Genomic DNA, 27,895 nt, shown 5'->3' with positions numbered 1-27,895 from the left:
TTTTTAAATTTTATTTTATGTATTTTTTATACAGCAGGTTCTTATTAGTTATCCCTTTTATACATAGTAGTGTACATGTGTCAGTCCCAATCTCCCAACTCATCACACCACCACCACCCCCGCCACCACCACTTTCCCACCTTGGTTTCCATACGTTTGTGCTCTACATCTGTGTCTCTTATTTCTGCCCTGCAAACCGGTTCATGTGTACCATTTTTCTAGGTTCCACATATATGCATTAATATACAATATTTGTTTTTCTCTTTCCGACTTCATTCACTCTGTATGACAGTCTCTGGATCCATCGACGTCTTTACAAATGACCCTATTTCGTTCCTTTGTACAGCTGAGTAATCAAGTAATAGTAATAAAGCTCCTCTTTATATGGACTGATTTCTTGTCTAGTTGTATCAACTAGCTAGCCATCTTCTCACATGGCAGAAGGGAATGAGGCAGCTGTCTGGGGTCTCTTTTATAAGGGAACTAATGTCATTCACGAGGGCTCCCCGCACATGGGCTAATCACTTCTCAGGGCCCCACCTCCAAATCCCATCCCTCTGGGGGTTAGAAGTTAACAGGTGAATGAGGGGGAGAGGTTTACAAATATTCAGTCCATAGCACTGTCGGTCCATCCCTTTTTGCTCCTATGTTCCCTCTTTCCTGCCTGAGATAACCAATATTTTCAATTACATTTCAAGGTATCTACTGCCTTTTCAGGCAATTATCACTTTTTGCTAAAACTTTACAATTCACCTATGAAATGGAAGAAAAACCCTCACCATGTCTGGGTCTGCAAAGTGCCTACCCTACCTCTCACTGGAGAGGTGTCCCATGGGTGCTGAGCAGGAATCTGACTCTGGACCCCCACCTACCCCCGACAGCAGCCCTTTCCCTCCATTGCCCACAGCAGAGGCCAGACTCAGCGGAAACTTTCAGGGAACTTTATTAAAGAGAAACATTGACTGAAACCATTGAACAGAGAGCATAACAACACACACAGGAACTTCTAACGGCCACCGGAGCCCACGGGTCCCGGCCCACCCCAGGGTCCCCAACAAGGTGCGTCCGCTACACCCCACCCGGCGGCCCTCCATCCCCCCTCCCCCCGTCTCCCTTCCTCAGGGCCCCGCGGGTGGCCTCTCGCCAGGAAGATGGGCGCCTGCAATGCCCGCTCCGCATGGGGCAGCCCCTCCCCCTCTGGCTCACATGTGCCTATGGCGGGCACAGGACCGTCCCACAGCAGGGCACGTGCCAGTGACCCAACGACGGGTGTCCCGAGGAGCAACGGGTTGGCCCAGCAGAACACAGACCCCGGGGGGCCTCCCGCAGACCTCCTGCAGCCCCGGTCCAGGTCTTCCTTCCCATGGTCCCTGGTGGGCTCCCAGGTCCTGGGGTGGGCGCTGGCTGTGACCTCGTCCATCCCGTCCTTCCCGCTGGCTCCTGGGACTGGGCTCGGGGTCTCCGTGCCGGGCCGGAGCGGGGGGAACTGCTCATAGGAGAACAAACGCAAATTTCCGCAACAACAAGCAGCGCTGGGCCTGCAACTACGCCCAGAAAGCACACGTTGAGCTCACGACACTGGCCCACACAGACCAGAGCCTTGGCTGGCACGTGTCGTACCTCAGGGCTCTGCGGGGGGGCGATGGCTAGGGTGTGTGTGTTGGGGGGAAGGGAGTGGGGACTGGGGGGTTCCTTGACACCTGGGTCCCTCTGGGGCCTACAGGGACACATTGGGGCTCGCCAGGACAGGGAGCAGCCTGCCCAGGGGATGACGAACAGGGGTCCCCTCTCGGGAGGGAGGCCCAGGCACCTTGAGTGGCCCCGGACGCCTCCCAGGCCACTGTGGGTGGCAGCCATCAGCAGGTGCCCGTCACCTAGGCCGGGGCTGGACACGCAGGGCTGCTCCCAGGCCAGCTGCGTGAGCTGGCAGGCTTTAGAGCAGGGGCTGGATGTGGTGCTTCCATGGCAAAGCCGGGTGGCATCTCTCCCTGCCTAGTCTGGTGTCAAACATGGCCATCTTGGTCAGTTGGAAGGACTGAATGTGGTGGCCAGGGCCCCTGGGCGATGGTGGGGGGTGGCCCAGGGGCTTGGTCTGGGCTGAGCTGGGCTGGGCTGGCCCTTCCCTCCACCCTGCTCCCCACGTGGGCTGAGAAGGCTGCCTGGCCTGGCCTCCCCCTGCCTCCGGGGCCTGGGGACCCCCGGGGCCTGCTGAGCCTGTTGGCTGGATGAGGACTCGGGGTTGCTCCTCTCCGCAGGGCCGTCCTCATTTCCCAGCTCCTCTGGGATGGGCTTGAGCCCGTCCTCGGGCTCCCAGCCAGGACGTCCTGGGCCTGCTGGGGAAGCAGTGCGCGTCCGGGGAGAGGTGGGGCCTCCGGGGGTCGCTGAGTGTCCTGCCTGGCCTAGGCCCGCGGGGCGGGCTCATTGTGGCTGACGTGTGCCTCCTCCTGCTCCTGCTCCCCCTGGTCCTTGTCCTCCACACTGCCATCCTCTGCCTTAGCTCCGGCTCTGGCCCGGGCAGCAGCCCCTTCCTCTGCCTGGGCTCTCTTGCTCCGGGCTAGACTGGCCTCCTGTGCCTCGGACTCTCAGACGATCGTCAGCCTGTGCATGAAACTGGGAGACCTGCCACCATTCTCGGCTTGCTCGGCGCTTCATCCAGGGCTCAGTGCGCTCGGCCCCGTGAGCACCTGCCTGAGGCGCACGTGGTCAGCTGAGGCTCTGCTCAGGGCCCCTTTCTTGATGGCTTTCTGCAGCAGGACTTCCATCGGCAACACAGAAGCAGAGGGGCGCTCGCTGGACTGCTGTTGAGCAGTGAAACACTTGAGCCGGATGGTCACCTGGGACTCGCTGTCTGCAAACACCTGGATCAAAGCCGCCAGGCAGTCCTGTGCGGTCCTGGCAGGGTCCTCCAGGAGCCTGGGCACAAACTGCAGGGCCATCCCTCGAAGGCCTTGCATCAGCCTCCTCCATCTCTCGCTTTCCGAAAGCCCACGCCGCACATGCAGCATGTCAGAGGTGTGGTCTAGCCAGGCCTCAAAGGACTCCTCCCCGGGGGCCAGCTGGTCCCTCCCAGAAAACACGCCCAGGCGCTGGTACCGCAGGGTCTCCACCCAAGGCTGGACCGCCTGACTGATGGATGGGAACCAGCACACCCTGCGCAGCCCCAGCCCAGCCCCAGGGCGCCGGCCACACTCTCCACCGCCTGCCCCTGTGGCCACAGGAAGTGGAACACGCGACCTAGAAACTCCTGTCCTGGGCATCGGGGCACAAAGACCACGTTCCAGGGACCCGTAGTGCTCGGGATTTATTTCCCTGGGGACCAGGGCCGCAGTGGCATTATCCTCCTCTCAAAACACTTTGCCCAGCACGGTAAAGTGGCCCACCGGCCACAGGGCGGCCTCCAGGGACTCTCGGAGTTCGGCTTCATCAGTCTTCCGGGATGACAGGATGGGCAGGCCCCTGTGAGCGCTGACGCCCGTCCCCCTGCACCAGTCCTGCAGCATCGGCCCCGCCATCGCCCGCAGTTCCCTCCGGTGCGGGGCTAATGCTAGGGGTAGGAAACTTCGCGGTGCAGAGCAGGGTGGCTGGCCCTGGCGGGGGGAGGAACAGGGACGAATTGGGGCGGGGGTCTCGGACTCAGAGAGAACCGCACAGGTCTCCACAGCCTGTGAACACGGACAGGACAAGAGTGAGGTTCAGGCCGACCCGTCCCCCCACCTCACGCCACCCCCACCACGTGTCGCCCCTCCTCTCCCCCGCGCCGCCTCTGAGGTCCAGGCTCGACCCACGCCCCGCCCTCCATCTGCCCCCAGGGGCCACAGTCCTCCCCACGCCGCCCCCGGCCCCGCCCCCGGCCCCGGCCCCGCCCCCGGCCCCGCCCCCGGCCCCGCGGGCTGCCGCTGTCCTGCTGGGGCTGGCGGGGGCGGCGGGGTCTCCCGGAGCCGAGCGCACCACCGTGGGTCTGGTGCTTTCTTCGCGTCGGGGTCTTTCCTGGCCGAGGTCCCAGCAGGAGGGGCGTAGGGCTGCGCCGAGCGGCGCCGGGGTCGGGCACCCCTCCTTCCCCGGCTCTCTCTCTCCCTGTCCCTGTCCCTCTCAGCGCTGCACGTGGGCTCGCGCGCCAGCGCCTCTGCCTGCCCGCCACCGCCCTCTGCAGAGCGGACTCGGGGCGGGGGCGCGGCGGTAGCCGAGCGCGGACCCTCCGCGTCGCCCCGGTGATCGCCGGGCCATTGGCACGCGCGGGTCACGCGGCCGGGCTGTCGCCACCGCCGCGAACGCCCCGGGACCGCAGGTGACGTCACCTGTTCCTTCCCCCGCCCCTGACGGGGCGCCGGCACAGGTGGGGAACCCCGGGGTCCGGGGGTCGGCGCCCACCCCCGGGAAGCAGCCCAGTCTCCTGCCCCTCCCGGAACGAGCCCTCGGGGCGCCGGCGTGGGGAGGGCTGCACCCCCCCCCGGGTGCCCGCCGGAGAGCGGCTGGATGCCCCGAGGTGCGCCCGCGGACGCTGCGTTCCGACCAGGAATGGGGAGCAGGGGCGTGGGGGTGGCCCTCCGGGGCTCCTTTACCAGTTCTCGCCCTCCCCCTCCCCTCCCAGGACTGGGCCTGTCCCCAGGCTAGTCGGGGAGCACCTCGCCCAGCCCAGGTGTAATTCCTCAGAGTAGATGCCACAGGCGCACACGGGCGTTCACACACACACCGCCCCATCGGAGGGTCTGCGGTCCACACGCTGCCCTCCCCGCTCGCCCGGGAGGCTGCTGTGGGTGCACGACGACGGGCCAAGGCACTCCGCCACCGCGGTGCCAGTAGCGAGTCCCAAGGAGGGTGCCACGCTTTTGCGTGCTGCCAAGTTCAAATCGCAATAGTGGGCTTCTGCTACTTAGAGCTCAACTCCTAGTGCCTGTGTCTTACTCTGTTTCCTTGGGCAAGTCCTTTGCCCCTTCTCCGTGCCTTAGCGGAAGGACAGAATTGGGGTCTCCACTCCAGGGTGTGTACCAGAGAACTGCTGTGCCGGGAGTTGGGTACTCAATATGTGCCTTGCCCTCACCAGCCTAATGGGCTCTGGGACATTGCTCTCTTGGCCCCTCAGGGCAGCATGGGTGTTGCACCTCCCCAGAGACCTCCGGCTCTCTGGCCCTGAGTCAGCCTTCTTCCCTAGGTCCTTCCCCTTTCCTTTGCCACCGAGGCTAGATGGTGCACCAGGGCAGCGCTGCCTCTGCTGGAAACAAAGCTCAAGTCCCTGTGGGTCTCGCCACCCTGCACCCGTCCCTTCACGGGAGTCTGGGTCCATGCAGGCAACCTCTCCACTGGTCAGGTGGCCAGGGAGGTACTGTAAGGGTCACACCTCCAGATGTTGTTGCTGCCCCTCCCCCCCTTCTTTTTCCTTGCCTGGCATCCAGCCAGCCATCTTCTTCTGCGACTTGCTTTTCCTACTCAAGGTTTACCGGTCAAGACTTCTCCGAGTGTCCAGCTCCTGGTTGAATCGCAGCCCTGGTTTATTGGTGCGTGACCCCAAGGACGGGCATTCAGGCTGTTCCTAGTCTTTGGCTGTTACAGACACTGCGGCCACCACCACCCTGCACATGCCTGTCTGAGCCGCTGTCGGCTCAGAACTGGTTTTGCTGGGACTTGGGCTGTGCCCATGACCGGGCGTTGCTAATCCGGTACCTCCCATGAGTGGCTGAACCCATGTTCACTCCTACCAGCAGCGTGGGAGCGGTCTTGTGGACCCCACAGCCTGAGCAGCCTTGGGTCTTGTCCAGCCTTGACCGTTTGCCCACCCCACAAGGGAAAGCAGCGCCTCATTACTGTATACGTTGCCTTTCCCCAGTCGGCAGTGAGAGCGGGTATCTTCTCAGAAGTTCGCCAACCATCCCCGGGGGCTCTTCTGTGAATCGCCTTTGCTCATTTCCTCCCCACCACTGAGAAGCGTTGTTGGCCTGTTTCTGGGAGAAAGTTCCTGGCATCAAGGTCGAAGGCACTCTCGTTTTGTTCACACTAACCCAGCACCCAGAAGCAGGCCACATGGGAATTGGCCTTGTAGCTGGACCTCGGCTTGCCCACGTGGCCTTGCTCTCCCAGCTTTCCTATCTCGCAGGTGGTACGTGCTGGGTAAACGAAGAGACGCGGCTGTTCCGTCGGAAACCATCTTTCCCAGTGGGCCCCATGTATGTGCGCGTGCACTCCCTGCCCTCCCACTGCTGAGGGCCAAGGCTGCCTGCTCTGATGCAGGCAAACTGCTGCTCTTCACACTCGCAGACAGTGTCTGTCTAGGGAGCCTCAGCCCCAGTCCTGTCGCAGTCTCCACCCCACATTGTCTTCCTCCTTGGTTTCTGCCAGGATTTGTCTGGGGTCCTTCCTCAGAGAAGGTGCTCCCGTGGGAACAGATATGGGACCCTTGCTGCCAACTGGCCAGCTGGCCTGCAAGCAGACTGTTGACTCATTTCCCCTCTTTTCAGCCTCCTCTCTTGCTATTCTCCTTCCTTCCATACGTACTGACTCCGACTCCAGGACTCTCCTCCAGCTCTGCCAGGGCTGGGCTGTGATGCCTTGACTGCCTTGACTTTATCACCTCTCAGCCTTCGTTTGGCTCCACCTCCTAACACAGCGGACCATCCTACCTTCTCAAAACACTTTCCTTTGTCTCTTGGCTTCTGTCACCCCCGCCCCCCACCTTCAGGCTGACCGCATCACTCTCTGCCTTCCTGTTCTCCTTGCAACTCCCTCCGCCTCCTCCTTTGCTTGGAGTTCAGCGTGGTGGAGGCGGGCTCCCAGCCTCGGCTCCGGGCCCCTTGGCGCCTCGGACACCACTCTCACTGGAAGGATCATCGGCCTGCCGATGGCTCCAGATGCCCTGTCTCTGGGCAGGACCTCTTCCCTGAGCTCCGCATGCGTTCATCAGACTAACTGCCCACTTGGGGTGAAGATGTCCAGACTGGAGCGCTTTATCCCCGTCAGCACGCTTGCTTCTTCCCCAGGCTTCCCCAAGGCCTCTGCCTTCTCCCCGGTGGCTCAAGCAAAGATGCCAGGATTCTTCCTCCCCACTCCTTCGCTTCTCCTCCCCAGTCTAACCCATCGTCCGATTTTAGTGACTCTAGTCGGTGACGGCTGCCCCTGTCCACATCTCCACGGTCCTTGGCCCCTTTCTCTGCTTCACCCCCACTCACATGGCAGCTGGGGCAAACTCTGCAACACCACCAGACCCCACTCCTCCCCGGTGACATGTCCTCCCCGTGGCTCCCCATCTCCTTAGAGTAAACTCCGAAGTCCTCTCCCTGGCCAGCAGCTCCCCCACCCCCCACCGGGAGCTGGCCTCCTCTTGGGCTCTGCTTCCCACACGAGCCATCTCCAGCCCCGTCAGCAGACTCCCGCTGCAACGGACTTCTCGGCTGGCCCCCGAGCACACCGAGCTTGTTCCCATCTGTGGCCTTCGCCTTGCTTCCTCCTCTGTGTGGGACAAGCCGCCCCAAGAAATTCCCGTGGTGGCCCCCTCCTCCTCATTCAAGTCTCAGCTGAACCCCCCTCTCCCCACCCCGGCCTTGGAGGCCTCCTCGACTGGCCACCCACATCAAAAGTGGACCCTGGGGCTTCCCTGGTGGCGCAGCGGTCGAGAGCCCGCCCGCCGATGCAGGGGACGCGAGTTCGCGTCCCGGTCCGGGAGGATCCCACGTGCCGCGGAGCGGCCGGGCCCGTGAGCCGTGGCCGCTGCGCCTGCGCGTCCGGAGCCTGTGCTCCGCAACGGGAGAGGCTGCAACGGTGAGAGGCCCGCGTACCGCAAAAAATAATAATAATGAAAAAGTGGACCCTGGAGTACCCCCACTCATATTCACATTAGCAGCATTGCCTGTGTGTCATCATGTAGGAGATGCTGGTTGGGGTCTTCGCTATGGGCACCAGGGAGACGGGGCTGAGGACGAGTTCCTGTGGCCACGCTCACATTGAAGCGGCCCCTGTGACACCCAGGTAGATACACATTTTGCCCCCCTCCTTCCTCCTCCTCACTCCCCCCCCCACCACGCCCCCACAACTCGGGGCCCCGAGGGCAGACCGCTGGGCTCCCTGCTGCAGGTAAAGGACTTGTCATATGCCACTGGCTTGGTTCAGCCTCCGGGGTCTTCTGTCTTTTGGCTTTGGTCCCCCCGATTGCCAGCACGGGGCCCTGCACAGAGCCGGCGCCCAGCGGACGTTGACCAGCGGGGGGATAGACACAGGCACTTTGCTGGGAGGTGGCCTGCAGAGGCTCCCTTCCAGATTCACACAGGCTCCGGGCCACTAGGTGACAGGGCGCGCCCATAACTTACCCCCTCCACCACACGCCTGACTGTTGCGAATGAAGTCCAGGGGACGGCCAGCCTGGCTGAGCTCATAGAACCCCGGCAAGCGTGGCAGCAGAGAGGGTCTCAGTGTGTCTTTGCACTTGGCCGCCTCGCAGCTGGGTGACCTGGGAGATGTCCCTCAGCCTCTGAGGGCTGAGTGGGAGAGTCGTCGGCTCACAACCCGGGAAGGGCTTCTCTGCCCCATAGCTGCCGAGGGCCCAAGCTCTGCGCAGCTCGACGAGCCCCTCTTGTCTCCTCTAGGGAGAGCCCGGAGTTCTCCCCTGCCTTCTTCCCAGGCAGTGCCCACCCACACTTCCTAAATTTGGGCCTCAGACCAGCTCCTCACCAGCTGCAGCCTGCTCTGATCGCTCACTAGCCCTCTCCTGCCTCCCCCCCTCCGGGGGCTCCCCACCCTGCCCCAACCCTCCGCAGGCTCTTGAGCAGCCCAGCAGGCCCCCTCTCCCCTTCGGGAACCTGCCATCCCCCCACCGGCCACTCCTGCCCGGGGGACAGCTTCTTCCTGGCTGCCAGCAGCCTCTGCGCCCACCTGCCCACGGAAACCTCACAGGCGCCACGGTCCTTCCGAGTGCCACCCCGCACGGAACTCATGCTTCCCCGACTCGAGGGTCCCACTGGGCCGGGGAAGCGTCAACGAGTCTCTGAGCTGTCCTTCGCAGAGCTGGTTGCCTGCAGCATGTTCCGTAACGCGGCCACAGCGGTGTCTCTGGGGGAGCTGGGTGGCAGTGGCTTCAGTACGGGTGTGGGACTGAGGCCATGGCCTCGTAAGTGGCCGGCCCCTCCCCGCCTCGCGTCTGCCTTGGGATGGTCCCCATGCCAGGAACTGGTGAGGTGAGTGTGAATTGCCACAACCACTTCGGACAGCTGCGTGGAGCCACCGTAAGTAAATCATTCACTTCCCGCCCTGGTGACCCAGCCCTGTCATTCCTACTTATTTACCCAGGCCAATGGAACACACGTGTCCACAGAGAGACCCCCTCAAGGACGTTCACGCCAACCCAGCCCAAGTGCCCACCAGCAGGAGAAGGCACGAGGGACTTGCTGTCCGTCCCCGACCCTGTGGCGATCCTACACAGGAGTGAAAGCCAGCGGGGGCTGCAGCCCCTCGCAGCCCCATGGGTGTGTCTCGCAGAGAGGATGCCGAGTGAGAGAAATTAGACACCGGGCTGTGGCACCGTGTAACTCCATTGCACAATTTTTTTTTTTTTTGCGTTACGCGGGCCTCTCACCGCTGTGGCCTCTCCCGTGGCGGAGCACAGGCTCCGGACGCGCAGGCTCAGCGGCCACGGCTCACGGCCCCGGCCGCTCCGCGACACGTGGGATCTTCCCGGACCGGGGCGCGAACCCGTGTCCCCTGCATCGGCACACGGACTCTCAACCACTGCACCGCCAGGGAAGCCCCCGTGTGACTCCATTGACACAGAGTACTAAAGCAGGCAAAATGGGTCTGGGGTGAAGCAAGTTCAGAGGGTGGCAGTCTCCAGGGAGGTAGAAGCGACTGGCGAGGAGGTTGTGGCTCCTTTCTGAGGAGATGTAAATGTTCTGTATTCTGACAGGGGGCTGGCTTAGTCACCGAGTAGATGCGGTTTTCCAAACGCTTTCAACTGTCACTTTGAACACTTTGAACAGAGGCGGTGCTGAAATGAGCCACATTCTCTGGGCTCTGTTATGGGGCACCTGGTGCTATGGACCATATTTGGTCTTCCCAATATTTGTACGTCAAAGCCCTAACCCCCAGTGGGACTGGATTTGGAGATAAGGCCTACAAGGGGGTAATTAAGGTTAAATGAGGTCATGAGGCCCTGATCAGATCGGAGTAGCGGCCTTATCAGAAGAGAAGCCAGAGAGCTCTCGCTTGCCTTTGTGCCCTCTCTCCCACCATCTCTGCCCCCCGCCATTGTACAAAGAAGAGGTCATACACTATGAGACGGCTGCCACCTACCTATGAGTCGGGAAAAGACCTCTCACCAGAACCCGACCCTGCCAGCGCCTTGATCTCGGACCTCCAGCCTCCAGAACTGGGAGAAAATCAGGGTCCGTGGTTTAAGGCCCCCAGTCCGTGGCTTTTTGTTATGGTGGCCAGAGCTGATGAGGACGCCTGGCTTCCATCACATTTGCCCGGGGAGGTCACTCTTCCTTAGAGAATCCCTACCGCTCAACTGCCGATTGGAACCATCCTGCCCCTCTGTCTTGCTTGGAGGCCGTGAGGCTGCGCTGTGAGTGCTTATGTGGTACTCCCTCGAAGAGTCCCTGTTTCTGTATTTTCCTGAGGTGATGCTGTGCTCCCTGCCATGATGTCCCATCCAGGCTCTGGCTGCCTCCTGCAACGTGCAGGGTGGGCGGTCAGGGGCAAAGCCCCAGTGAGGGAGGGGATCCGGAAACTCAGGAGCCTTCAGTCGTGGGGACTCCGGGAATAGCAATTTCCGGGCTGCAGAGCTGGGCCACCGCAAGGCAGGGCTGGCCCGGTGCTGTCAGGCTTGGTCCTCCTCTCCCAGCGCCGTCTCCTCAGAGCCTAGCAGGTCTCACTTCCTAGCACCGAAGCTCAGGAGAGGCGGGCAGGGCTGGTCCCTCTTGACCTGCCACCTCCGTCCACGCCTGGAATAAGGGTGTGTCCTGCCCTATAACCCCTGGACCCAGGGTGACTGAGTCCACTTCCTCCCTCAGGAGCCTGGCCCAACCCCATCCAGGGGGCCCTCAGGGAGCTCTGAAGGCTCTGCCTGCTTTTGCCTATGGATCCCTTTCCCAGGCCCTCTCTGTCCTGACGGAGCAAGCGCTCCTTTCGCCTCCAGGGGGTCCAGGTGTGAAGGGGACCGCCTGGCCCTCTCCCCTGGGAAGGGCAGGTATGCTTTAGCCTTGCCCTGCCCCTCCGCACAAGGTAGGATATTCCATCCCCGTGAACTCGGGGAGCTCCTGGGGCTCTCCCCAGACAAAATGAGGACCTCCTTTCATTCATCCAAACACGGAGTTAAGCTGTTCCACTCATTGTAGCATGTGCGGAGCCTACAGCGACCTGTAGGCCAGAGCAGAAACACAGCCTGCCCTAACTCGGTGCATAGTCTAAGGCATGACCACAGACCTTAAGGAAATTGGCCCCCGGGAAACGTTGTGGGATAAAAAGTCTGCCACGTCCATCAAGGGGCTGCCTCCCAGAGTCCTAGCATCCATTCAGGTGGCAGCAAAAGCTCTTCACGTGCATTTCCTTCCACGGATGGGTGGTACAGAGGTGCAAAGGGTCCACCAATAGAGCCCGAGTTCGGGGATCTGAGCAGTGAGCACATGGGTGCGTTTTTACACGTCTGCGGAGACTGGCAAAGACAATGCCCTTGAAAGCCATGACTCTTGGTTGTCAGAGCCGGGTGCTTGAGACAGAAAAGTGTCCCCTTTCAGGGTCAAGAGCCGTCAAGTGTGCAGACCTCAGAGCAAGGACAGCTCCCTGTAGACTGCAGCGCGGGGAGGAATGAAGGGAGGCCAAAGAGCTGTTTTCTCATTCAAAAGGAGCTGAGAGCTTGGCCTGTGGGTGGGACGGAAATGCCTGTGGAGGGGCTGCAATATTGGTTGTAAGATCACTCCCGGGTCTTTGTGGATCTGCTTTAAGTATCCTGCCTGCTGATATATACACATATAAAATGGCAAATATGACTAGTGCTATGAAGGAAAGGTACACAGTGCTCTAGGACAACTCTCTAGAGGGACCGGAATTGGTCTGGAAAGTCAAGGTAAGTCTTCCCTGGGGCAACGGTGCGGACACCTGAAGGACAGGTAGGAGGTACCCAGGGAAAGAAGGAAGGCAGGAGCGTTCAGGCGGAGGGCACAGCCGTGTTCACACGGCCAGCGGTGGGGACAATATTCCCTCAGACAGGCTGAAATATGGCACATGGGATGAGGGTGGGAGGCTGGTTTGAGGTCACGACTGGCAGAGACAGGTAACACACCTCTCAGGCTGCGTAAGCAAAGCCGGGTGAAGGACTCTAGCCCTAATTCAAAGCACAGTGGGAGGTCGTTGAAGGATTGCTAAGCAAGGGACTAATGTGATCAGATTTGCATTTCAAGAGGTCACTCCTGCTGCAGCGTGGAGGAGGTTTCGGCGGGGACGACGGGGTCTTTCAGAATGGGCTGCTGCAGAGCCCTAGCCAGCAGAGGACCGTTCCGATGGGAAGCAGTCAGTGTTTGCTCACAGAGCCCCTAAAAAAAACCTCTGAGGAACTATGCATCCCCTCACACATGGAAGTTGGCATCTAAAGCTCTCACTCTACGTTTAAATAGTTGTAAATACATCGGTTCTGCTACACTGTAAATGTTGACATTTTAAAATGAAACTTTAACACCACTATTTTGATGGCATCCGGTGAAATCTAAATACAGGTTTTCCCTGCTCTCCAAAAGCAGCGTTCCTCTGAAACCTTTCCTATGCTGAAATGGAGGCAAAGAAGCAATGATCTCAGGGCACCTCTTGTTCACGGATGCACAGAGTAAATCCGAGAGCAAGCACAGATGCTCACAGACACATTTCCGAGCTCTGAAGGCTTGAGGCTGAGACGCTGACCGTAGCTCCTGAGGAAGGAGCTTGGAGGTGCCACTCTCGCTGCAGCTCAGGGGTGTGCACGGCCTCTGCCGTGGCCCCCTGCAAAACACACGCTGAACACGATGCGAGTTTCACTTTTCATAAAGCCCCTGTGGATTTCTTGGGTTAGCAAAAAGAGGTACTCATGTAGGTCTTCTATAAAAGGCAAGTGGCAGCATAAAACTTTCAAACGCAGAGCATGCCTGTGTATAGCAACACTAACATATTTATTTCTTCTTGTAGAAGAAAAAGAAACTGTTCATAACTCTATTACTCAACAAAACTGATTTCAAATTTGTGCGTTTTCTTTTGTTTTTGTCCATTTTCATGTCTATTTTTGTTATCTCCTTTTCCACCTAACCTTGTAATTATGAGTATCTAGATGTTTTAAATCCCTGAGGAGATGGTGCGGGGGTGTTTTTAGGATCAGATGGTAATTGCCTTTGAACTTGAATGTGTTCAAAAGCGTGTACAAAAGCACTGGAGACATCAAAGAGCATAATGTATGCAGGGAACAGGGAACAGGCCACTTCTGCTGGAGCATGGGGTCTCTGGGCAAGAGTAGGCAGAGATAAGGCCAGGTTGATAAAGGTCTCGAATAGCACTTGAAGGAATTTGGTTTCATCCTAGAAGGAGTGCTTGGAGAGGATTTTATTTTATTTTATTTGCGGTACGCGGGCCTCTCACTGTCGTGGCCCCTCCCCTTGCGGAGCACAGGCTCCGGACGCGCAGGCTCAGCGGCCACGGCTCACGGGCCCGGCCGCTCCGCGGCACGTGGGATCCTCCCGGACCGGGGCACGAACCCGCGTCCCCCGCATCGGCAGGCGGACTCGCAACCTCTGCGCCACCAGGGAAGCGCTGGAGAGGATTTTAAAAAGAAGCCTGCCATGCCTGGGATTGCCTTTCACGACGGCCGCCCTCGTGTAGACAATGGAAGGTAGAGCATGAGATTGGAGGCGGCAAGAGACCAGTTCTGAGACAATTGCAGCTATCCTGCGGAAGGCCCTGGCAGTGGCGATGCATCCCTGCAAAGCGATGGAAGTTGAAGGGGCTTGAACCTCTGCTGTAAGGACTCTTGATGGTGTGGGTCAAAGGTATGAAGTGTCCCCTCTAAGTCTCAGCTTCCCTTATAAAGCCGTTCTCACTCATCCAGCATCACCGGCCCACCCCCACCGCCCTCCCTTCTTTGTTGCTCCAGAAGTCGTTTACTCTGTACAATAAAACTAATCATTTGACTTTGTACTCAGGGCTTTCATTCTCAAACTGTTGCAATGGTTCCCCCAACAAACTGGAGGGGATTGGAATTGGGGCTGCTCAGCGTCTACGGAGGGACAAATCAAGCCAGTTCCTTGCTGCTGAGAGACTTTCCCATCCCCACCGTGTCCAGCGTGTAAGGGCTTATTGGAATCTGCTTTAATTATTTTCTTCCTAATAAACTGATCTTCTTCGAGAGAGAAGAGATGTGTCTGCTCCTTTTCGTAGCTTCCACAGAGTGAAGCGCTCAGCTAGACACACAGTAGGCGCTCAGTTGGCATGGTCTTGGAGCAGAGGAGATCTTGTCCCCATGGGACATATACATTTCATTCAAAGGAATACCATGTTTAATAATAACAGCTTACCCCAGAGAAAGGGGCGGGAGAAGGGCAAGAAAGGAAACTATTTGTTGTGTTCCATGGTTTTTTTTGAAAGACATTCATTCATTTAAGAAATCGATTTTTTTTTTACCGAGATTTGCTTTATTACAAAGATAATATGTGCTCATTCTAGAAATTTAAAAAATAGAGACATAGGGCTTCCCTGGTGGCGCAGTGGTTGAGAATCCGCCTGCCGATGCAGGGGACGCGGGTTCGTGCCCCGGTCCGGGAGGATCCCACGTGCCGCGGAGCGGCTGGGCCCGTGAGCCATGGCCGCTGAGCCTGCGCGTCCGGAGCCCGTGCTCCGCAACGGGAGAGGCCACAACAGTGAGAGGCCCGCGTACCGCAAAAAAAAAAAAAAAAAAAAATAGAGACATAAAGAAGAAAGTATAAATATCTTGAAATCCTTCCTCCCAAAGACACAACCACTACCGACTTTTGCATGAGCATTCTTCTGAGCATGTCTCTCTGCACAATTATGTGTGGAGATATGGGTACTTGGAGGTATATGCTGTGATTCTCTACCTGCCGTTTTGCCCTCAATAATGTGTTGTGGACAGCTTTCCATGTCAGTGAATATACAGGGATAGACAAATATTCATCCTTTTTCATGGCTGCATAGCATTCCACCTCACCAGCATACCATAATCTATTTAAACCAATTCACTATTGATAGCTATTGTGGTCATTTTCAGGTTTCCATTATTGTAAGCAACACCAAAATTAAACAACCTTATACAACATCTTTGCAAACTTGTCAGGCTATCTACTATGGAGTGGGATTGATGGGGCAAATGGTGAAGTGCAAGATATCTAATATGCATTATTTCTTTTAAACTTACAACAGTCCCGGGTCATTCTTAACTAAATGCAAAATAAAGTTGAATTGGTCTTTAAAAAGTAATTGACATTTTCTTAAAAATTCTCCAAGTCTCTAATTTATTGTTCCTACTTCTTCTGGGCCTCCCTGGCAGATTGAAGTTCTCCAGAATTTTAGAATTGAGCCCCTAAGCATCCACTAATTGTATTTCAGGTCATCCGGAATCGGTATGCGGGTAGAGAGAACAAATGATAACAGCAGCAAACGCTCGTATAGCATTTACAGTCCGCCAGGCACACAGAGCTACATGTGCTTTTCCAATATAACTCAGTTCATCTTCCAGAAAGCTTTAGGTAGCAGATAGCATTGTCTTCATTTTACTGATGAAGAAACTGAGGACCCAAGAGAGCAAGTAGCTTGTCCAAGTGGACACAGCAAGTATGGGGACAAGTCAGGAATCGAACCCACTCAGTTTGGCTCCAGAGGCTCACAGGTGCTCACACGTGCAGGCCAACCTACCTTCCCTTGCCAGTTCGCACAGGTGATAGACACAGGTGCTTCGTGCTCTAGCCAGACAGCTTCAGTGAGCAGCCAGTGGTGCCCCCTCCCCCACCATCTCCGTTGAATTAACAGTTACCGGTGTTCGTTTGGTAGGATATACTCCTCCGGTGCCTGAAGAAGGAACATTCCAAGGCTGTAACCTGATATCTGTTTCCACATCTCTCCCCCCTCCCCATTGTTCTAGCTTGAGTCAACCCCACTCTTTTGGGAAACAAAGGTCTCCTCTGGTTTCTTATTCAAGGAGTGGGAAATTTTGCTTAGGAGCTGGATTCTTTCGTGCAGTCCTAAACTTCAGGACTGGAGGAAACTAGGATTTTCCCCTCCTAGTTTGTAAATAATGCCTTTTGTCGCTGGGGTTTGTTTTCATCATAAAAGTATCATGTGTCGGTTGCAGGAAAAAAATTAAAAGGCAGAAACGTATAAACAAGCAAATAAAATCACTCGTTAGAGAAAAGTACTATCAACGTTTTGGTGTATTTTCTTCCACTATTTTTCCTGCACACATATAAGTGTGTGTGTATATACAGTTATACATTATAACTATAAACAGATTATGGTCATGTACTTGGATATCATTTTGCATACTGATTTTTGTTTAATTTTATATCCTAACCATCCCCACAAATCATTAAAAATTCTTCAAAATCGTGATCTTCAATGACTGTGGAGTATTTCATCATCTAGATATGTAATTTATTTAATAATTTCCCCCTCTTCACACTGCTATGGACATCCTTGCATTTAAATCTCTCTGCACAGCTGTTTTTTTTTTCCCTCTAGTATAACGAACAGGAATTCTCAAGGCTCCTGACCCATGTTATGAATTGCTTTGCCAAAAAATTTTCAAGTTCACGTTCTACCAGCAATGTATGAGAATACATATTTCACCATACCCTACCAGCAGGTACTGTTGTTTTTAAAAATTTCTGCCAATTTGAAAACGGGAAACTAGTTTTAATTTTGAACTTTTGCCAAGTGTTTATTGGCCATTTCCTGTTTTATGCCCCCCACATCGGGTCCCCTTTTAATGACAGGGGCCCTGGAGGACCACAGACCCTTAACCTAGACATCTAGACCTTCCCACTCCTGGTTTCCTCTTCAAAGCACAACTTTCCACCTGTACTCTGGAGCCCATCCTTAATTCGTCCTCGAACTGTGGCTCCCATAATTATTGCCTTCTCTCCCTTGGTCAGCTTCATCTCTTCCTCCTGAAGTCATGCATACTCTGCCTCCCACTAGAATAAGAACTTTACGCTCACTCCTGTTTCTTCTAACATGAAGCATGTCTCCTGGATTTGAGAAATTCCTTCAATGTGTACTCAGCATGTGACCTCTGTCCCTGAAGGAAGTCCTCATTGGCTGGCTCCCATCTTTGTTCTCCTGTGCCTCTTTGTCACGTTGGACGGTGCCGATTTTCTTGAAAACACTCAGGTCTGTCACATCGTGACACACAGGCCTTTCAGGGATTGCCTTGTAATAATCAAATGTTGTCACAGTGGGGCAGCTTAGTAAGTACTGGAAGCTGTGGCCCTCAGTTTTGTGTAGGGAGAGGGAGTTCCTACCTCTTTACCAAAATTAAATGTCCTTGCCAAAATATGGTGCAAAGCTGAACTCTATTCATTAAAGCACACAGAACTTAGGTAGTAACATGATGCGAACTTAGGCTATATCTTCACAACAAACTTCATCTTTAAAAACTGTCGTTCAGGGCTTCCCTGGTGGCGCAGTGGTTGAGAATCCGCCTGCCGATGCAGGGGATACGGGTTCGTGCCCCGGTACGGGAAGATCCCACATGCCGCGGAGCGGCTGGGCCCGTGAGCCATGGCCGCTGAGCCTGCGCGTCCGGAGCCTGTGCCCCGCAACGGGAGAGGCCACAACAGTGAGAGGCCCGCGTACCACAAAAAAAAAAAAAAAAAAAAAAAAACTGTCGTTCAGATACTTCTGCCCACCGTTCACTTGATGTCGGAATTCCACACTTCTACCCATGCTACAAGATAGAACTCTGGACTGTAGAGTAATCATGTCACTGTGGCACCAAAATAAATGAGTGGATCAGACAGACACTACACGTGGGACACAGATATGTACAATATAAATAAAGGAAACAGCAGTCATCAGTGTGGAAGGATGATTAAAAGATGGTACCAGAACATTTGTCTATTTGGAGGAAAAATCAGTGTAGCTCCTTAACACATGCCGCACTGAAATTTATGTCAAGAGGATTAAAGGTTTAATGCAAAGAAAACTATTAGAATACATACCAGTGAATACTTATATTGTTTCTGGATAGGAAAGAATATTCTGAGCTTAAAAGCAATGAAAGAAATTACAGAGCAAAAATCTCACTAAATTCAACAATATAAATCTTTACATCAAGCATCATAAACACAACTAAAATGTAAGCGGTAGGTGGAGCGAAACATCTGCAACAAATGGACAAAACGTTAATATATGAATGTCTTAAAATTTGAGAATAAAAAGACTGTCTTCGCCAGCTAAACAGGTAATTGCCAGGCACAAGAAATTCACTAAAGGAAAAAACTGCAAATAGCCATTAAGCCCCACTGTAATTAGTCACCAAAGAAATGCAAATAAAGAGAGGATAGCTTTTGCCATTTGTAAAAGAGCAATTAAAATGATAATTTGAGCAAAAACATTTGGGCGCTTTTGGCAGCGCCACGCTGCTGAAACAGACAACTGTCGCCCTAGGTGTGACCCTACCCTGCAGACCCTGTCAACCGTGGCAGGCAACCCCACCCCTCCTGCTTTTTGGGTCCCTTTTCTGTCCCTGATTCTAGCTCCCACACAGTTTGAAACGGTGGGCTACTGTTTTTCAGCACTTGATCCCTGCTGCCCACCCCCCATCTCCCCTCCCCTCCCCTCCAACAACAACAGGACACTTCTGTGGTTGGAGGCCAGGGACGTCACCTGTTGCTCCTCAACCTCACCGCATAACACCCCTCTGCGATGGAAACCCATGGTCCACGCTGTTCTCGGTATCCATGGCAACGCTGCAGCTTCTCACACGTTCTCCACACCCACCAGTTTCATTGCCTTGTGCAGAGCTCCAGCCATCTTGGGACTCCGGTTTGATCCCTGGTCAGGGAACTAAGATGCCACATACTGCGGGGCAACTAAGCCCTCGCGCCACAACTACTGAGCTCGCTAGCCTCAACTAGAGCCCGCGTGCCACAAACTACAGAGCCCACGTGTCCTGGAGCCTGCGTGCCACAACTAGAGAAGGGAAAAACCCACACGCCACAGCTACAGAGAAGCCAGTGCACCACAACGAAAGATCCCACGTGCCGCAACTAAGACCTGACGCAGCCAAAAATAAATAAAATAAGTAAATAAATAATAAATAAATCTTAAAAAAAATTCTAAAAATGAAAGCAAATTGATAATGCTGGCCAAAAGGCCTGCTAGAGAACACGTATCAAGTCTTAAAGATGTTCATATTCTCTTACCCTCTAGTGATATTTCTAAGAGATCATCTGAAATGCAAATAAATAATCACGCAAAAGGATACTTAATCAAAATATTACAAAAGCACTAAATTGTGCTAGACATGATAGCATATGATAGAATATATCAATCATGCAAAACTAAAGAGTTAAAGGACAGGGGTACATAGTTAATGTGATGCTAAAGAGCAAACCCCAAACATGAAATTACGCACACATAGAGCATGACCTTAACTATGAAGCAACAGCTAAAAGAAGCACTGATTCTTATTACCGAGACAGGCCGTTCAGCTCGCCTCCCTGAGCCCCTGCTCTGGACAGCTCGCCAGGCGCCAGCTGGGGGCCTGCGGAGGTGGGCTCCAGCCCCAGATCCTGCCCTTGGGGGGCCCCGTGCCCTCTCCCGTGTGCTGTCCCACGCTGCAGCTGCCCGCAGGCCACGAGATGCGGAGACCAGCGCCCGGGCTGTGCGGGGGGCCCAGGTGAGGCGGGGCACCAGAGGGGTGCCGGATCGGTGGCACGGGTGTGGGGTGCACGCCGGGCAGAAAGGACTGAGAGACAGCACACGGGGGAGGGCACAGGGCCCCCCAAGGGCAGGATCTGGGGCTGGAGCCCACCTCCGCAGGCCCCCAGCTGGCGCCTGGCGAGCTGTCCAGAGCAGGGGCTCAGGGAGGCGAGCTGAACGGCCTGTCTCGGTTTCACCTCAGCCCTCTGCTACTCTCTTCCTTCTCGTTTTCCATTTTCGGCAGGACCTGGCCACCCTCACGTGTCCTCTCATTTGGGAGGGGAGCCTTGTGTGAAACAAACTTGTGTTGCCTGAGAACCAGCCGGGCTGTGTGCACAGACTACGGTGCACAAGGAGATACCCAGCGAGGCCCTGAGGACATGAGGGGTGACATCCCAGGGGATGCCAGAGAGACACCCCAACACCTGCCCCGGAAGAGGCAGCGGGCCGGCAACAGGGCCGTGCCTGGGGTCAGGGAGGAGCGGAAGACCAGGGGCCCATCCCTCCCTTGTCACCACTAGCAATGCGCCTCGAAGCCCTCAGGTGCGTATCCAGCGCTCTGGCACCGCTAGCCACGTGTCTCCAGCCAGTGCTGCGGCTGCTTTTGCGGCTCCTGGGCTGTGCGGTGTGCCGACGTATCCTGGAATCCCCGCGCCTTTGCTGAGGGCCATAGCCAGTACTCAGAGACGCAAGCTTTTGGGGGGTAGGGCCAACTCTTCTCCCAGGCTCCAAACCCTTCAGCACCTTTGCACTGGCGCGGGGCCATTAGTGCCAGGTTTCTGCTGTCCCTTGTTTCACCAGGTGGGATCACGGCTCTCAGACCGCCCTGTGAGACTGGAAGCGAGGTGCGGCAGTGCCGTGGAAAGCATTGCCATGAGCAGCGCACACAAGCAATGCGGGGGGCATGCAGCGTGGGGGCCACCCTGTGCAGGACCCGGGCAGCCACGTGCTAGGACACCTGGGTCTGGCCTCAGGGAGAAGGTCAGGGCCCCGTCTTCAGCAGCACAATCTCTGCCCTGGAACAGGGCCACAGGCCACAAGGGTACTCACTGGTAATCTGGGCGTGCTGGCAGCGCTGGTGGAGAGAAATCTGCCCCAGTCATACCCTGGCATAGGAAAGCAATCTGTTGAAGGGGCTCGTCTGCCATCTTTGTGATGGGGACCGTGGCTTGCAACAAGGTGCTGGGGAGATGGAGAGCTAAAGCTTTCTACTGTGAGCTAGAGAGCCACGACTCTGAGCCCAGGTAGGTAGCTGTGTGGAAGAAGCAGGGCAGCCCGAGGCGCTGACAGCCAAAGTGCTCACGGGAACGACCCCTGAGTACAGGGACGGGGGCTCAGGCTCTGGAGGCAGGCCCTGTTTCAGGCTCCACGAGGGGCACGTGGGGTCTGGAGCAGGATGGCGGCCTTGAGAAGGGCTGCACCCCAAATGATGGGGGCTCCAAGTGGGGAAAATCTCAGAGGGCAGAGCCGGCTCCCGGGCACAGGGCCCAACCTGGATATGGAAGAATTTGGGGTGCACAGCTCTGGGGGCCCCCAGCAGCCAGGGGATGTGGGCCCATCTCCCAGGCCTGGGGAAGTGGCTCGAGATCACCTGGTCTTCGAACCTTGCCTACTGGCCCTAGGTGAAGGAGCCAACAGTTGGGGGTGGGGGTCAGGGAGAGGGATGGTCCCACTGAACGGGCAAAGGAGAAAGGGAGCTGATGGGGGAAAAGTGCACATTGCTCTGGCCAAATCCTCTCCCTACCAGGGAAAGGCTGGGGGCAGGGGCCTCCGGGGGGTGGGGGCCGGGGTCCTCTCTCTTCTGTGCCAGGCCCAGGAGGAGGAGGGCTGATTCCCAGGGTCCCTCTTGGATCAGCCGGCCTGGGGGGTCCGGCCCTCCCTGGGAAGCCCCTGCCGTGGGAGGGCCGGGAAAGTGGCTGCCCCTCGCCACCCTAGGAGGACTCAAACCCACCAGCCACCCAACGCGCACACACACCCTCTCACACACGTTCAGTGACACACACCACTCCCACAAGTACACACTCACACTCACCCGCGCGCCCTGACACACTCTCTTGCACACGCCCACTCCCTCCCACACACCCGCACCTGCCCAGGGAACACGTAAACACAGGTACGCTCTGAATGAGGGAGAGACAAGGGCCCGGTCCCTCCCATGCCCTCTCTTCTTGTCTCAGGGGCTGCTGGAAAGGGGCCGGTTGTCAGCGCCCTGCTGACGGCCACGGGACCCACCTGGGGCCTCTCCTGGATCCTGCGATGCAGCATAATGGGACACATCCAAGTGTCCCCACAACAAGGGACCAAGCCCATTGGGCCGAGGAGGCTGCTGCCATGGCCCTTGGGACCTCCTTCCCAACAGCCCCCTGCAGGGAGGGGCCCAATCCCTCACTCCCTCCCCCAGAGACTCTGGATCGGTTCAAAGGCGGATGGAGGGCAGCCCCCAATTTGCGGCGGGGGCTCATCCATGCCCTGGGGGGAGAAGGCAGGACCCGGGGCGGGGCGGAGGGGATGTCCAGGAAGACGGTTCCTGGCTCCTAACCCCTGAGGACAGCCGCCTCCGAGAACTGACCCCCAGCCGTGTGCCTTCCACCCTGGCCGATGCCCTGCTCAGGTGGCACCGAGGGCCCCGGGGGTCCAGAGCCAGGCTCTGGGCAGGAAGGGGTCATCCCCGGGCCCCATCGACAGCCTCCCACTCGCAGCACACACACACACCCGCCTCCTGCCTGCTCCCAGGACACAGGGGTGATGCGGGGCGGAGGGGAAAGGGAGGAGGTGCCCCTGCCCCTCGGGGGGCCGCCCCGCCTGGGACTTAAGGTGGAGGACAGCTCTCCCTGCCTTTCCGTGACCCCACCCAGGGCCTGCCGGCTCTGCAACTCTTGCTGGGCGGCCCTCCTTCCCCCGGCCATCCCATACCCCCAGGTCCCCAAACGTCCCTCAGCGCCTAGACCAGGGCAGGCCGCTGCGGGCCGGCAGGGGTAGACGATCTCAGGCAGCTGGGCAAACAACCTCCACCCCGGAATCCTGCACCGCGTTCCTGGCAGGGGCCTCTGACCTCGCGCTCGCACCCTTCTGAGGCCCCCTGGACCTCAGGAGGGCACAGGTGACCTCTCTGAACCGTCTGGGTGCCCCGAGCCCCCCACAGAGCGGCCAGGGACCCTGGAGCTTCGGGTCCTGCCTGCCGTCCCTCCCCCTACCCCTCCCCCCGGCGCCTAACCCACTCCCTGAGGCTCCCGGGGACCCAACCAGCCACGGCCTGTGCCCACAAGGCCCTGCCACCCGGCTCCGTCCAGCCCAGGAGACCCCACGGACCCTCTTGGGCCCTGCCCGGTCCGTACCTCGGTGCCGACTCGGGATGCCAGGCCACTGCTGCTGCCCCCAACCCCGACCCCCCCCACCCCCCACCCAGCAGCCCTTTCCCTCCATTGCCCACAGCAGAGGCCAGACTCAGCTGCAACTTTCAGGGAACTTTATTCAAGAGAAACATTGACTGAAACCATTGAACAGAGAGCATAACAACACACACAGGAACTTCTAACGGCCACCGGAGCCCACGGGTCCCGGCCCCCCCAGGGTCCCCAACAAGGTGCGTCCGCTACACCCCATTCCCCCTGGGGGGCCCTCCATTCCTCCCCCCGTCTCCCTTCCTCAGGGCCCCGCGGGTGGCCTCTCGCCAGGAAGATGGGCGCCTGCAATGCCCGCTCCCCATGGGGCAGCCACTGCCCTATGGCGGGCACAGGACAGTCCCACAGCAGGGCACGTGCCAGTGACCCAACGACGGGTGTCCCGAGGAGCAACGGGGTGGCCCAGCAGAACACAGGCCCCGGGGGGCCTCCCGCAGACCTCCTGCAGCCCCGGTCCAGGTCTTCCTTCCCAAGGTCCCAGGTGGGCTCCCAGGTCCTGGGGTGGGCGCTGGCTGTGACCTCGTCCATCCCGTCCTTCCCGCCGGCTCCTGGGACTGGGCTCGGGGTCTCCGTGCCGGGCCGGAATGGGGGGAACTGCTCATAGGAGAACAAACGCAAATTTCCACAACAACAAGCAGCGCTGGGCCTGCATCTACGCCCAGAAAGCACACGTTGAGCTCACGACACTGGCCCACACAGACCAGAGCCTTGGCTGGCACGTGTCGTACCTCAGGGATCTGCGGGGGGGGTGGGGGTGGGGCGATGGCTAGGGTGTGTGTGTTGGGGGGGAGGGGAGCGGGGGCTGGGGGGTTCCTTGACACCTGGGTCCCTCTGGGGCCTACAGGGCCACAATGGGGCTCGCCAGGACAGGGAGCAGCCTGCCCAGGGCATGACGAACAGGGGTCCCCTCTCGGGAGGGAGGCCCCGGCACCCCGAGTGGCCCCGGACGCCTCCCAGGCCACTGTGGGTGGCAGCCATCAGCAGGTGCCCGTCACCTAGGCCGGGGCTGGACACGCAGGGCTGCTCCCAGAGGGCAGGCTCTGGGGCTGGCCGTGGCCTTGGCAGCTGATGAGCTGTGGTTCTTCTCCAGGCCAGTCCCATGTCTCCAGTGGCCATGCACAAACCTAGGTAGAACAAAACACTCCTCCCTCCCGCCAGCAAATTCTCTTGGGCCCTGCCCCTCCCCCGCTTCTCCCGGTCTCCCTCCTCTCCTCCTCCTCCTCCTCCTCCTCCTCTGGAACAAACGCGCCCCTGCACCCCCACTCACACCAAAGCCAGCTGCGGGGCACTGGCCAACCAGGTACTCAGCGCCCTGCCTGCCAAGCTGAGCCGACCCTCTTGTCCCGGGGCTCCCCCGGAGCGGTGACGATGATCCCGAAGAGGGGTCGGACCCCGCGGTGTCCCCTCCGGGGCATCTCCTCTCGGCCCCACGGCTCTTCCTCGCCAGCGCTGGCTCGTTCTGGCAGGGGCGGCCCCGGGGGAGGCGCCTCTAGGCCCCGCGTGGCCTGGGGGCCCATCAGCATCATTAGCTCAGAGCCCACAGGGTGGGCGCTTGAGGGGGACCAGAAGACAGGGCTGATGCCAGAGCCCCCGACTACAGCTTTTTCAGCCTCTGCTGTGCTGGGGTCTCTGTCCGAGGTTCGGGTACCCCTCGGGCTGGGTATGGTGGCTCCCTGCTTGTGTCGCCGGTGCCTCCCTGAGCCGATTTTGGCTTGCTTGGTGGAGTCCCTTCCAGCTGGTGGACGCCGAGGGGGCTGGGCCCGGGCCTGGCTGCCCTGCCCCTCTGCCCCAGTCAAGGCCCCCACCGTTTCTGTGGACTTCCCCTTCCCCTCGAGAAAATATCTGGGCTGCCTGCTAGCGGAGGGGGTGCCTGGATATCTTGAGCCTATGCTTCCCAGGGCTTGGGGTGGCTCCCGGCCCCAGCCCCCACCTCGTTTCCCAACTCTTCTGCTGCAGGCTGAGGCTTCTGCTTGGTCGGGGGTTGGTTCTCGGCCCTAGGACGCTCTGCCTGGCTGTGGCCTTCCTCCCCAGTCCCGAACCAGCATGGCACCTGCCTGCGCTTCAGCGGCAGGGCACCCCCGTCCTGGGCGGCCTGAGTGCTGCTCTCGTGAAGCAGCCCTGCCTGCACCATGAGCGGGCGGACTGGCGCGCTGGTTTCTGCCGCTACCTGGGTGCCAGAGGCCCTGTGGCCCCTTGCTATCTGCCTCTGCTTCTCCCTGGTCACCGCCACGGTGGCCTCCCACTCCTCCTCATCGCGAATGAGCTTCATTAACTCCAGGAAGGTGGGCGCACACCCTCGCTGCTCCAGGAGCTTGAGCTTGCCCTGGAGGGCGGTGTTCATGGAGGCTTGAGCTAGGACGTGTTTCAGGCGCACCGTGTCTGTGCTTCGCACTGACAAGGGGCTGTGCTGCACGGCTTTCTGCAGCAGGGGCTCTATCCGCAGCAAAAACGCGGAGACCTTCTCTCCAGGCTTCTGCAGGGTCTGGAGGAACTTAAACTGTGAGGTTCTGCAGTCCTCTTTATTCCCGAAGATCTGCTTCAGGGCGTCCAGGCACTGCTCCAGCGTCATGGAGTCGCTGCTGGCCCGGAGCGCCCGCATGATGGACAGGGCGGAGCCGCGCAAGCTTTCCAGCAGACGCCGCTGCTTCTCCGCCTCAGACACCTGCCACACCTTCATCATCTCGGTCACCTGCTCTAGCCAGGCTTCAAAGTGCTCCTCGCCGGGCCCGGGGGAAGTGCTTCCCGAGAACACCTTCAGTTTTCGGTACCACGTGCTTTCGTTCAGGGGCTGCGGGACCGGCGTCAAGACTTCTGGCTTTACGTCCTCGGGGTAAGTGCTGTACCCCAGGGTTCGGACCACATCCACCATTCTCCGGCCCTCATCTTTCAGGAAGCAGTTCAGCCTGTGCAGGAACTCGTCATCCGGGCTACGGGGTGTCACCACCACCTCCCAGGCGCCCCCCCGGCCTGGGATGCGATCGGGCAGCGCAGCATAGCCGACCCTGTCGGCCAGCTCGACGAAAACCGCCTTCGAGTTGTCCTCCCTTCGGAACATTCTGCCCAGCACACTGTAGGCGCACAGGGGCTGTAAGCCCGCCCGCAGGGTCTCTTTAATCTCCTCTTCGCTACACTCCACAGGGATGCCCACGATCAGCAGGGCCCTCCTGGGGTCCAGGTCCATCCCCTTGCACCAATCCTCCAGCAGATGCAGAGCCATGGCGCTCCCGCTACCTAGGGGCTCATCGAACACTAGGCGCAGCAATCAGCTCACAGAGCCGGACCGGGACTCGAGGAATTCTGGGTCAAGGCCAAGTACGAAGGCAGAACCGTTCCGGGTTTCCACAGCCTATAATGCAAGTGGGGTGAGGGCACCATTGATGCCCGCCCTCCCAGCCCGACTACAAGCCCACGCACTACCCCCACTTCTGGTCACAGAGATTCAGCCCCTGCTTTGCAGGGCTTCCCCATGTCACTTGGTGGAGAGGTGTCTGTAGGCCAAGCTGCCCGCACCTCATCCCCTCCCTGCTGACCTCTGCTCGCCGCGGACTCCTCCTCGAAGCCCAAGGGCTCTTCTGTGTGTACTGGAGGTGCCTGTGGTGAAAAGACCAGAGTCAGGAGGAGGGGGCCTGGCAAAGCCCGCCAAACGGGAGAGGACGGCACGCTGTCCCACTCCCTGGCTCAGGGCTGATCAGGCCCAGGGCACCTGGTCCCCGCTTCTCTGGGGCGAAGGCTGGAGGACAGAGATGTGGAGCGCCCTCCCTCCTATCTCAGAAAACGTCTGACAGATGAGGAAGATGGCTGGAGCTCTGCACAAGGCAATGGAACTGGTGGGTGTGGAGAACGTGTGAGAAGCTGCAGCGTTGCCATGGATACCGAGAACAGCGTGGACCATGGGTTTCCATCGCAGAGGGGTGTTATGCGGTGAGGTTGAGGAGCAACAGGTGACGTCCCTGGCCTCCAACCACAGAAGTGTCCTGTTGTTGTGGGAGGGGAGGGGAGGGGAGATGGGGGGTGGGCAGCAGGGATCAAGTGCTGAAAAACACTAGCCCACCGTTTCAAACTGTGTGGGAGCTAGAATCAGGGACAGAAAAGGGACCCAAAAAGGGTCTACAGCGCCACACTGCTGAAACAGACAACTCTCGCCCTAGGTGGGACCCTACCCTGCAGACCCTGTCAACGCTGGCAGGCAACCCCACCCCTCCTGCTTTTGGCCAGGGTTACAGAAGCCTCTCCCAACACAGGCCGACGTCACAGCCGTTCACCAGGCTGCCCAGGGACCCACCAGCAGCGCAGACAGGGGGAGTCCCCCCACACTCAACACCAGGCCTGCCCTCTAGCTCTGCCCAGAGGCAGGCCCCGGTGCTGGGGAGGCGGTACTGCGTCACTGCATCTGTCCCAAGGCAAGGCAGAGGTACTCTGCTGTGCTTCTACCCCACACGCCCCTGCTCAGGCTGTGCCAATTCTGAGCCTACAGAGGCACTCTGGTACAGAGATACAAGAAACTGCTCAGGGGGCGGGGGTGGGGGTGGTGGTGGTGGGGTGTGTGTGTGTGTGTGTGTGCGCGCGTGTGTGTGCTGAATTGGGCGATTGGGATTGACATGTATACACTGATGTGCATAAAATGGATG

The 27,895-nt window shown here is 58.2% G+C and overlaps 2 protein-coding genes across 5 annotated transcripts; both read right to left on the bottom strand.

Annotated features, from left to right (window-relative positions):
• Nucleotides 1-1,468: 1,468 nt before the first annotated feature.
• On the bottom strand, nucleotides 1,469-27,085 carry LOC131748806 (paraneoplastic antigen-like protein 5). 4 transcript variants are annotated; one of them, XM_059051166.2, is made up of 3 exons: nucleotides 26,971-27,085; nucleotides 26,798-26,858; nucleotides 24,488-26,613 (listed from the first exon to the last, which is right to left on the bottom strand). In XM_059051166.2, the coding sequence occupies exon 3, from the start codon at nucleotides 26,482-26,484 to the stop codon at nucleotides 25,153-25,155; it is 1,332 nt and encodes a 443-aa protein (XP_058907149.1). In that variant the 5' UTR covers nucleotides 26,485-26,613; nucleotides 26,798-26,858; nucleotides 26,971-27,085; the 3' UTR covers nucleotides 24,488-25,152. The 4 variants fall into 4 exon arrangements, 2 of the variants coding, with proteins under 2 accessions (XP_066879583.1, XP_058907149.1); XR_010838663.1 differs by adding an exon at nucleotides 1,469-1,486 and having other exon boundaries at nucleotides 24,535-27,085; XR_010838662.1 differs by adding an exon at nucleotides 23,319-23,861 and having other exon boundaries at nucleotides 24,535-27,085.
• On the bottom strand, nucleotides 1,502-8,330 carry PNMA6A (PNMA family member 6A). Its single transcript, XM_067023483.1, is given in 4 exon segments — nucleotides 1,502-3,170; nucleotides 3,173-3,304; nucleotides 3,306-3,662; nucleotides 8,292-8,330. Coding segments are annotated over 3 exon segments (1,110 nt in total). The 5' UTR covers nucleotides 3,513-3,662; nucleotides 8,292-8,330; the 3' UTR covers nucleotides 1,502-2,399.
• Nucleotides 27,086-27,895: the final 810 nt, after the last annotated feature.

Source organism: Kogia breviceps, chromosome X (assembly GCF_026419965.1).
Source record: "Kogia breviceps isolate mKogBre1 chromosome X, mKogBre1 haplotype 1, whole genome shotgun sequence".
NCBI lineage: Eukaryota > Metazoa > Chordata > Mammalia > Artiodactyla > Physeteridae > Kogia > Kogia breviceps.
This window is presented reverse-complemented; position numbering and strand designations above follow the sequence as displayed.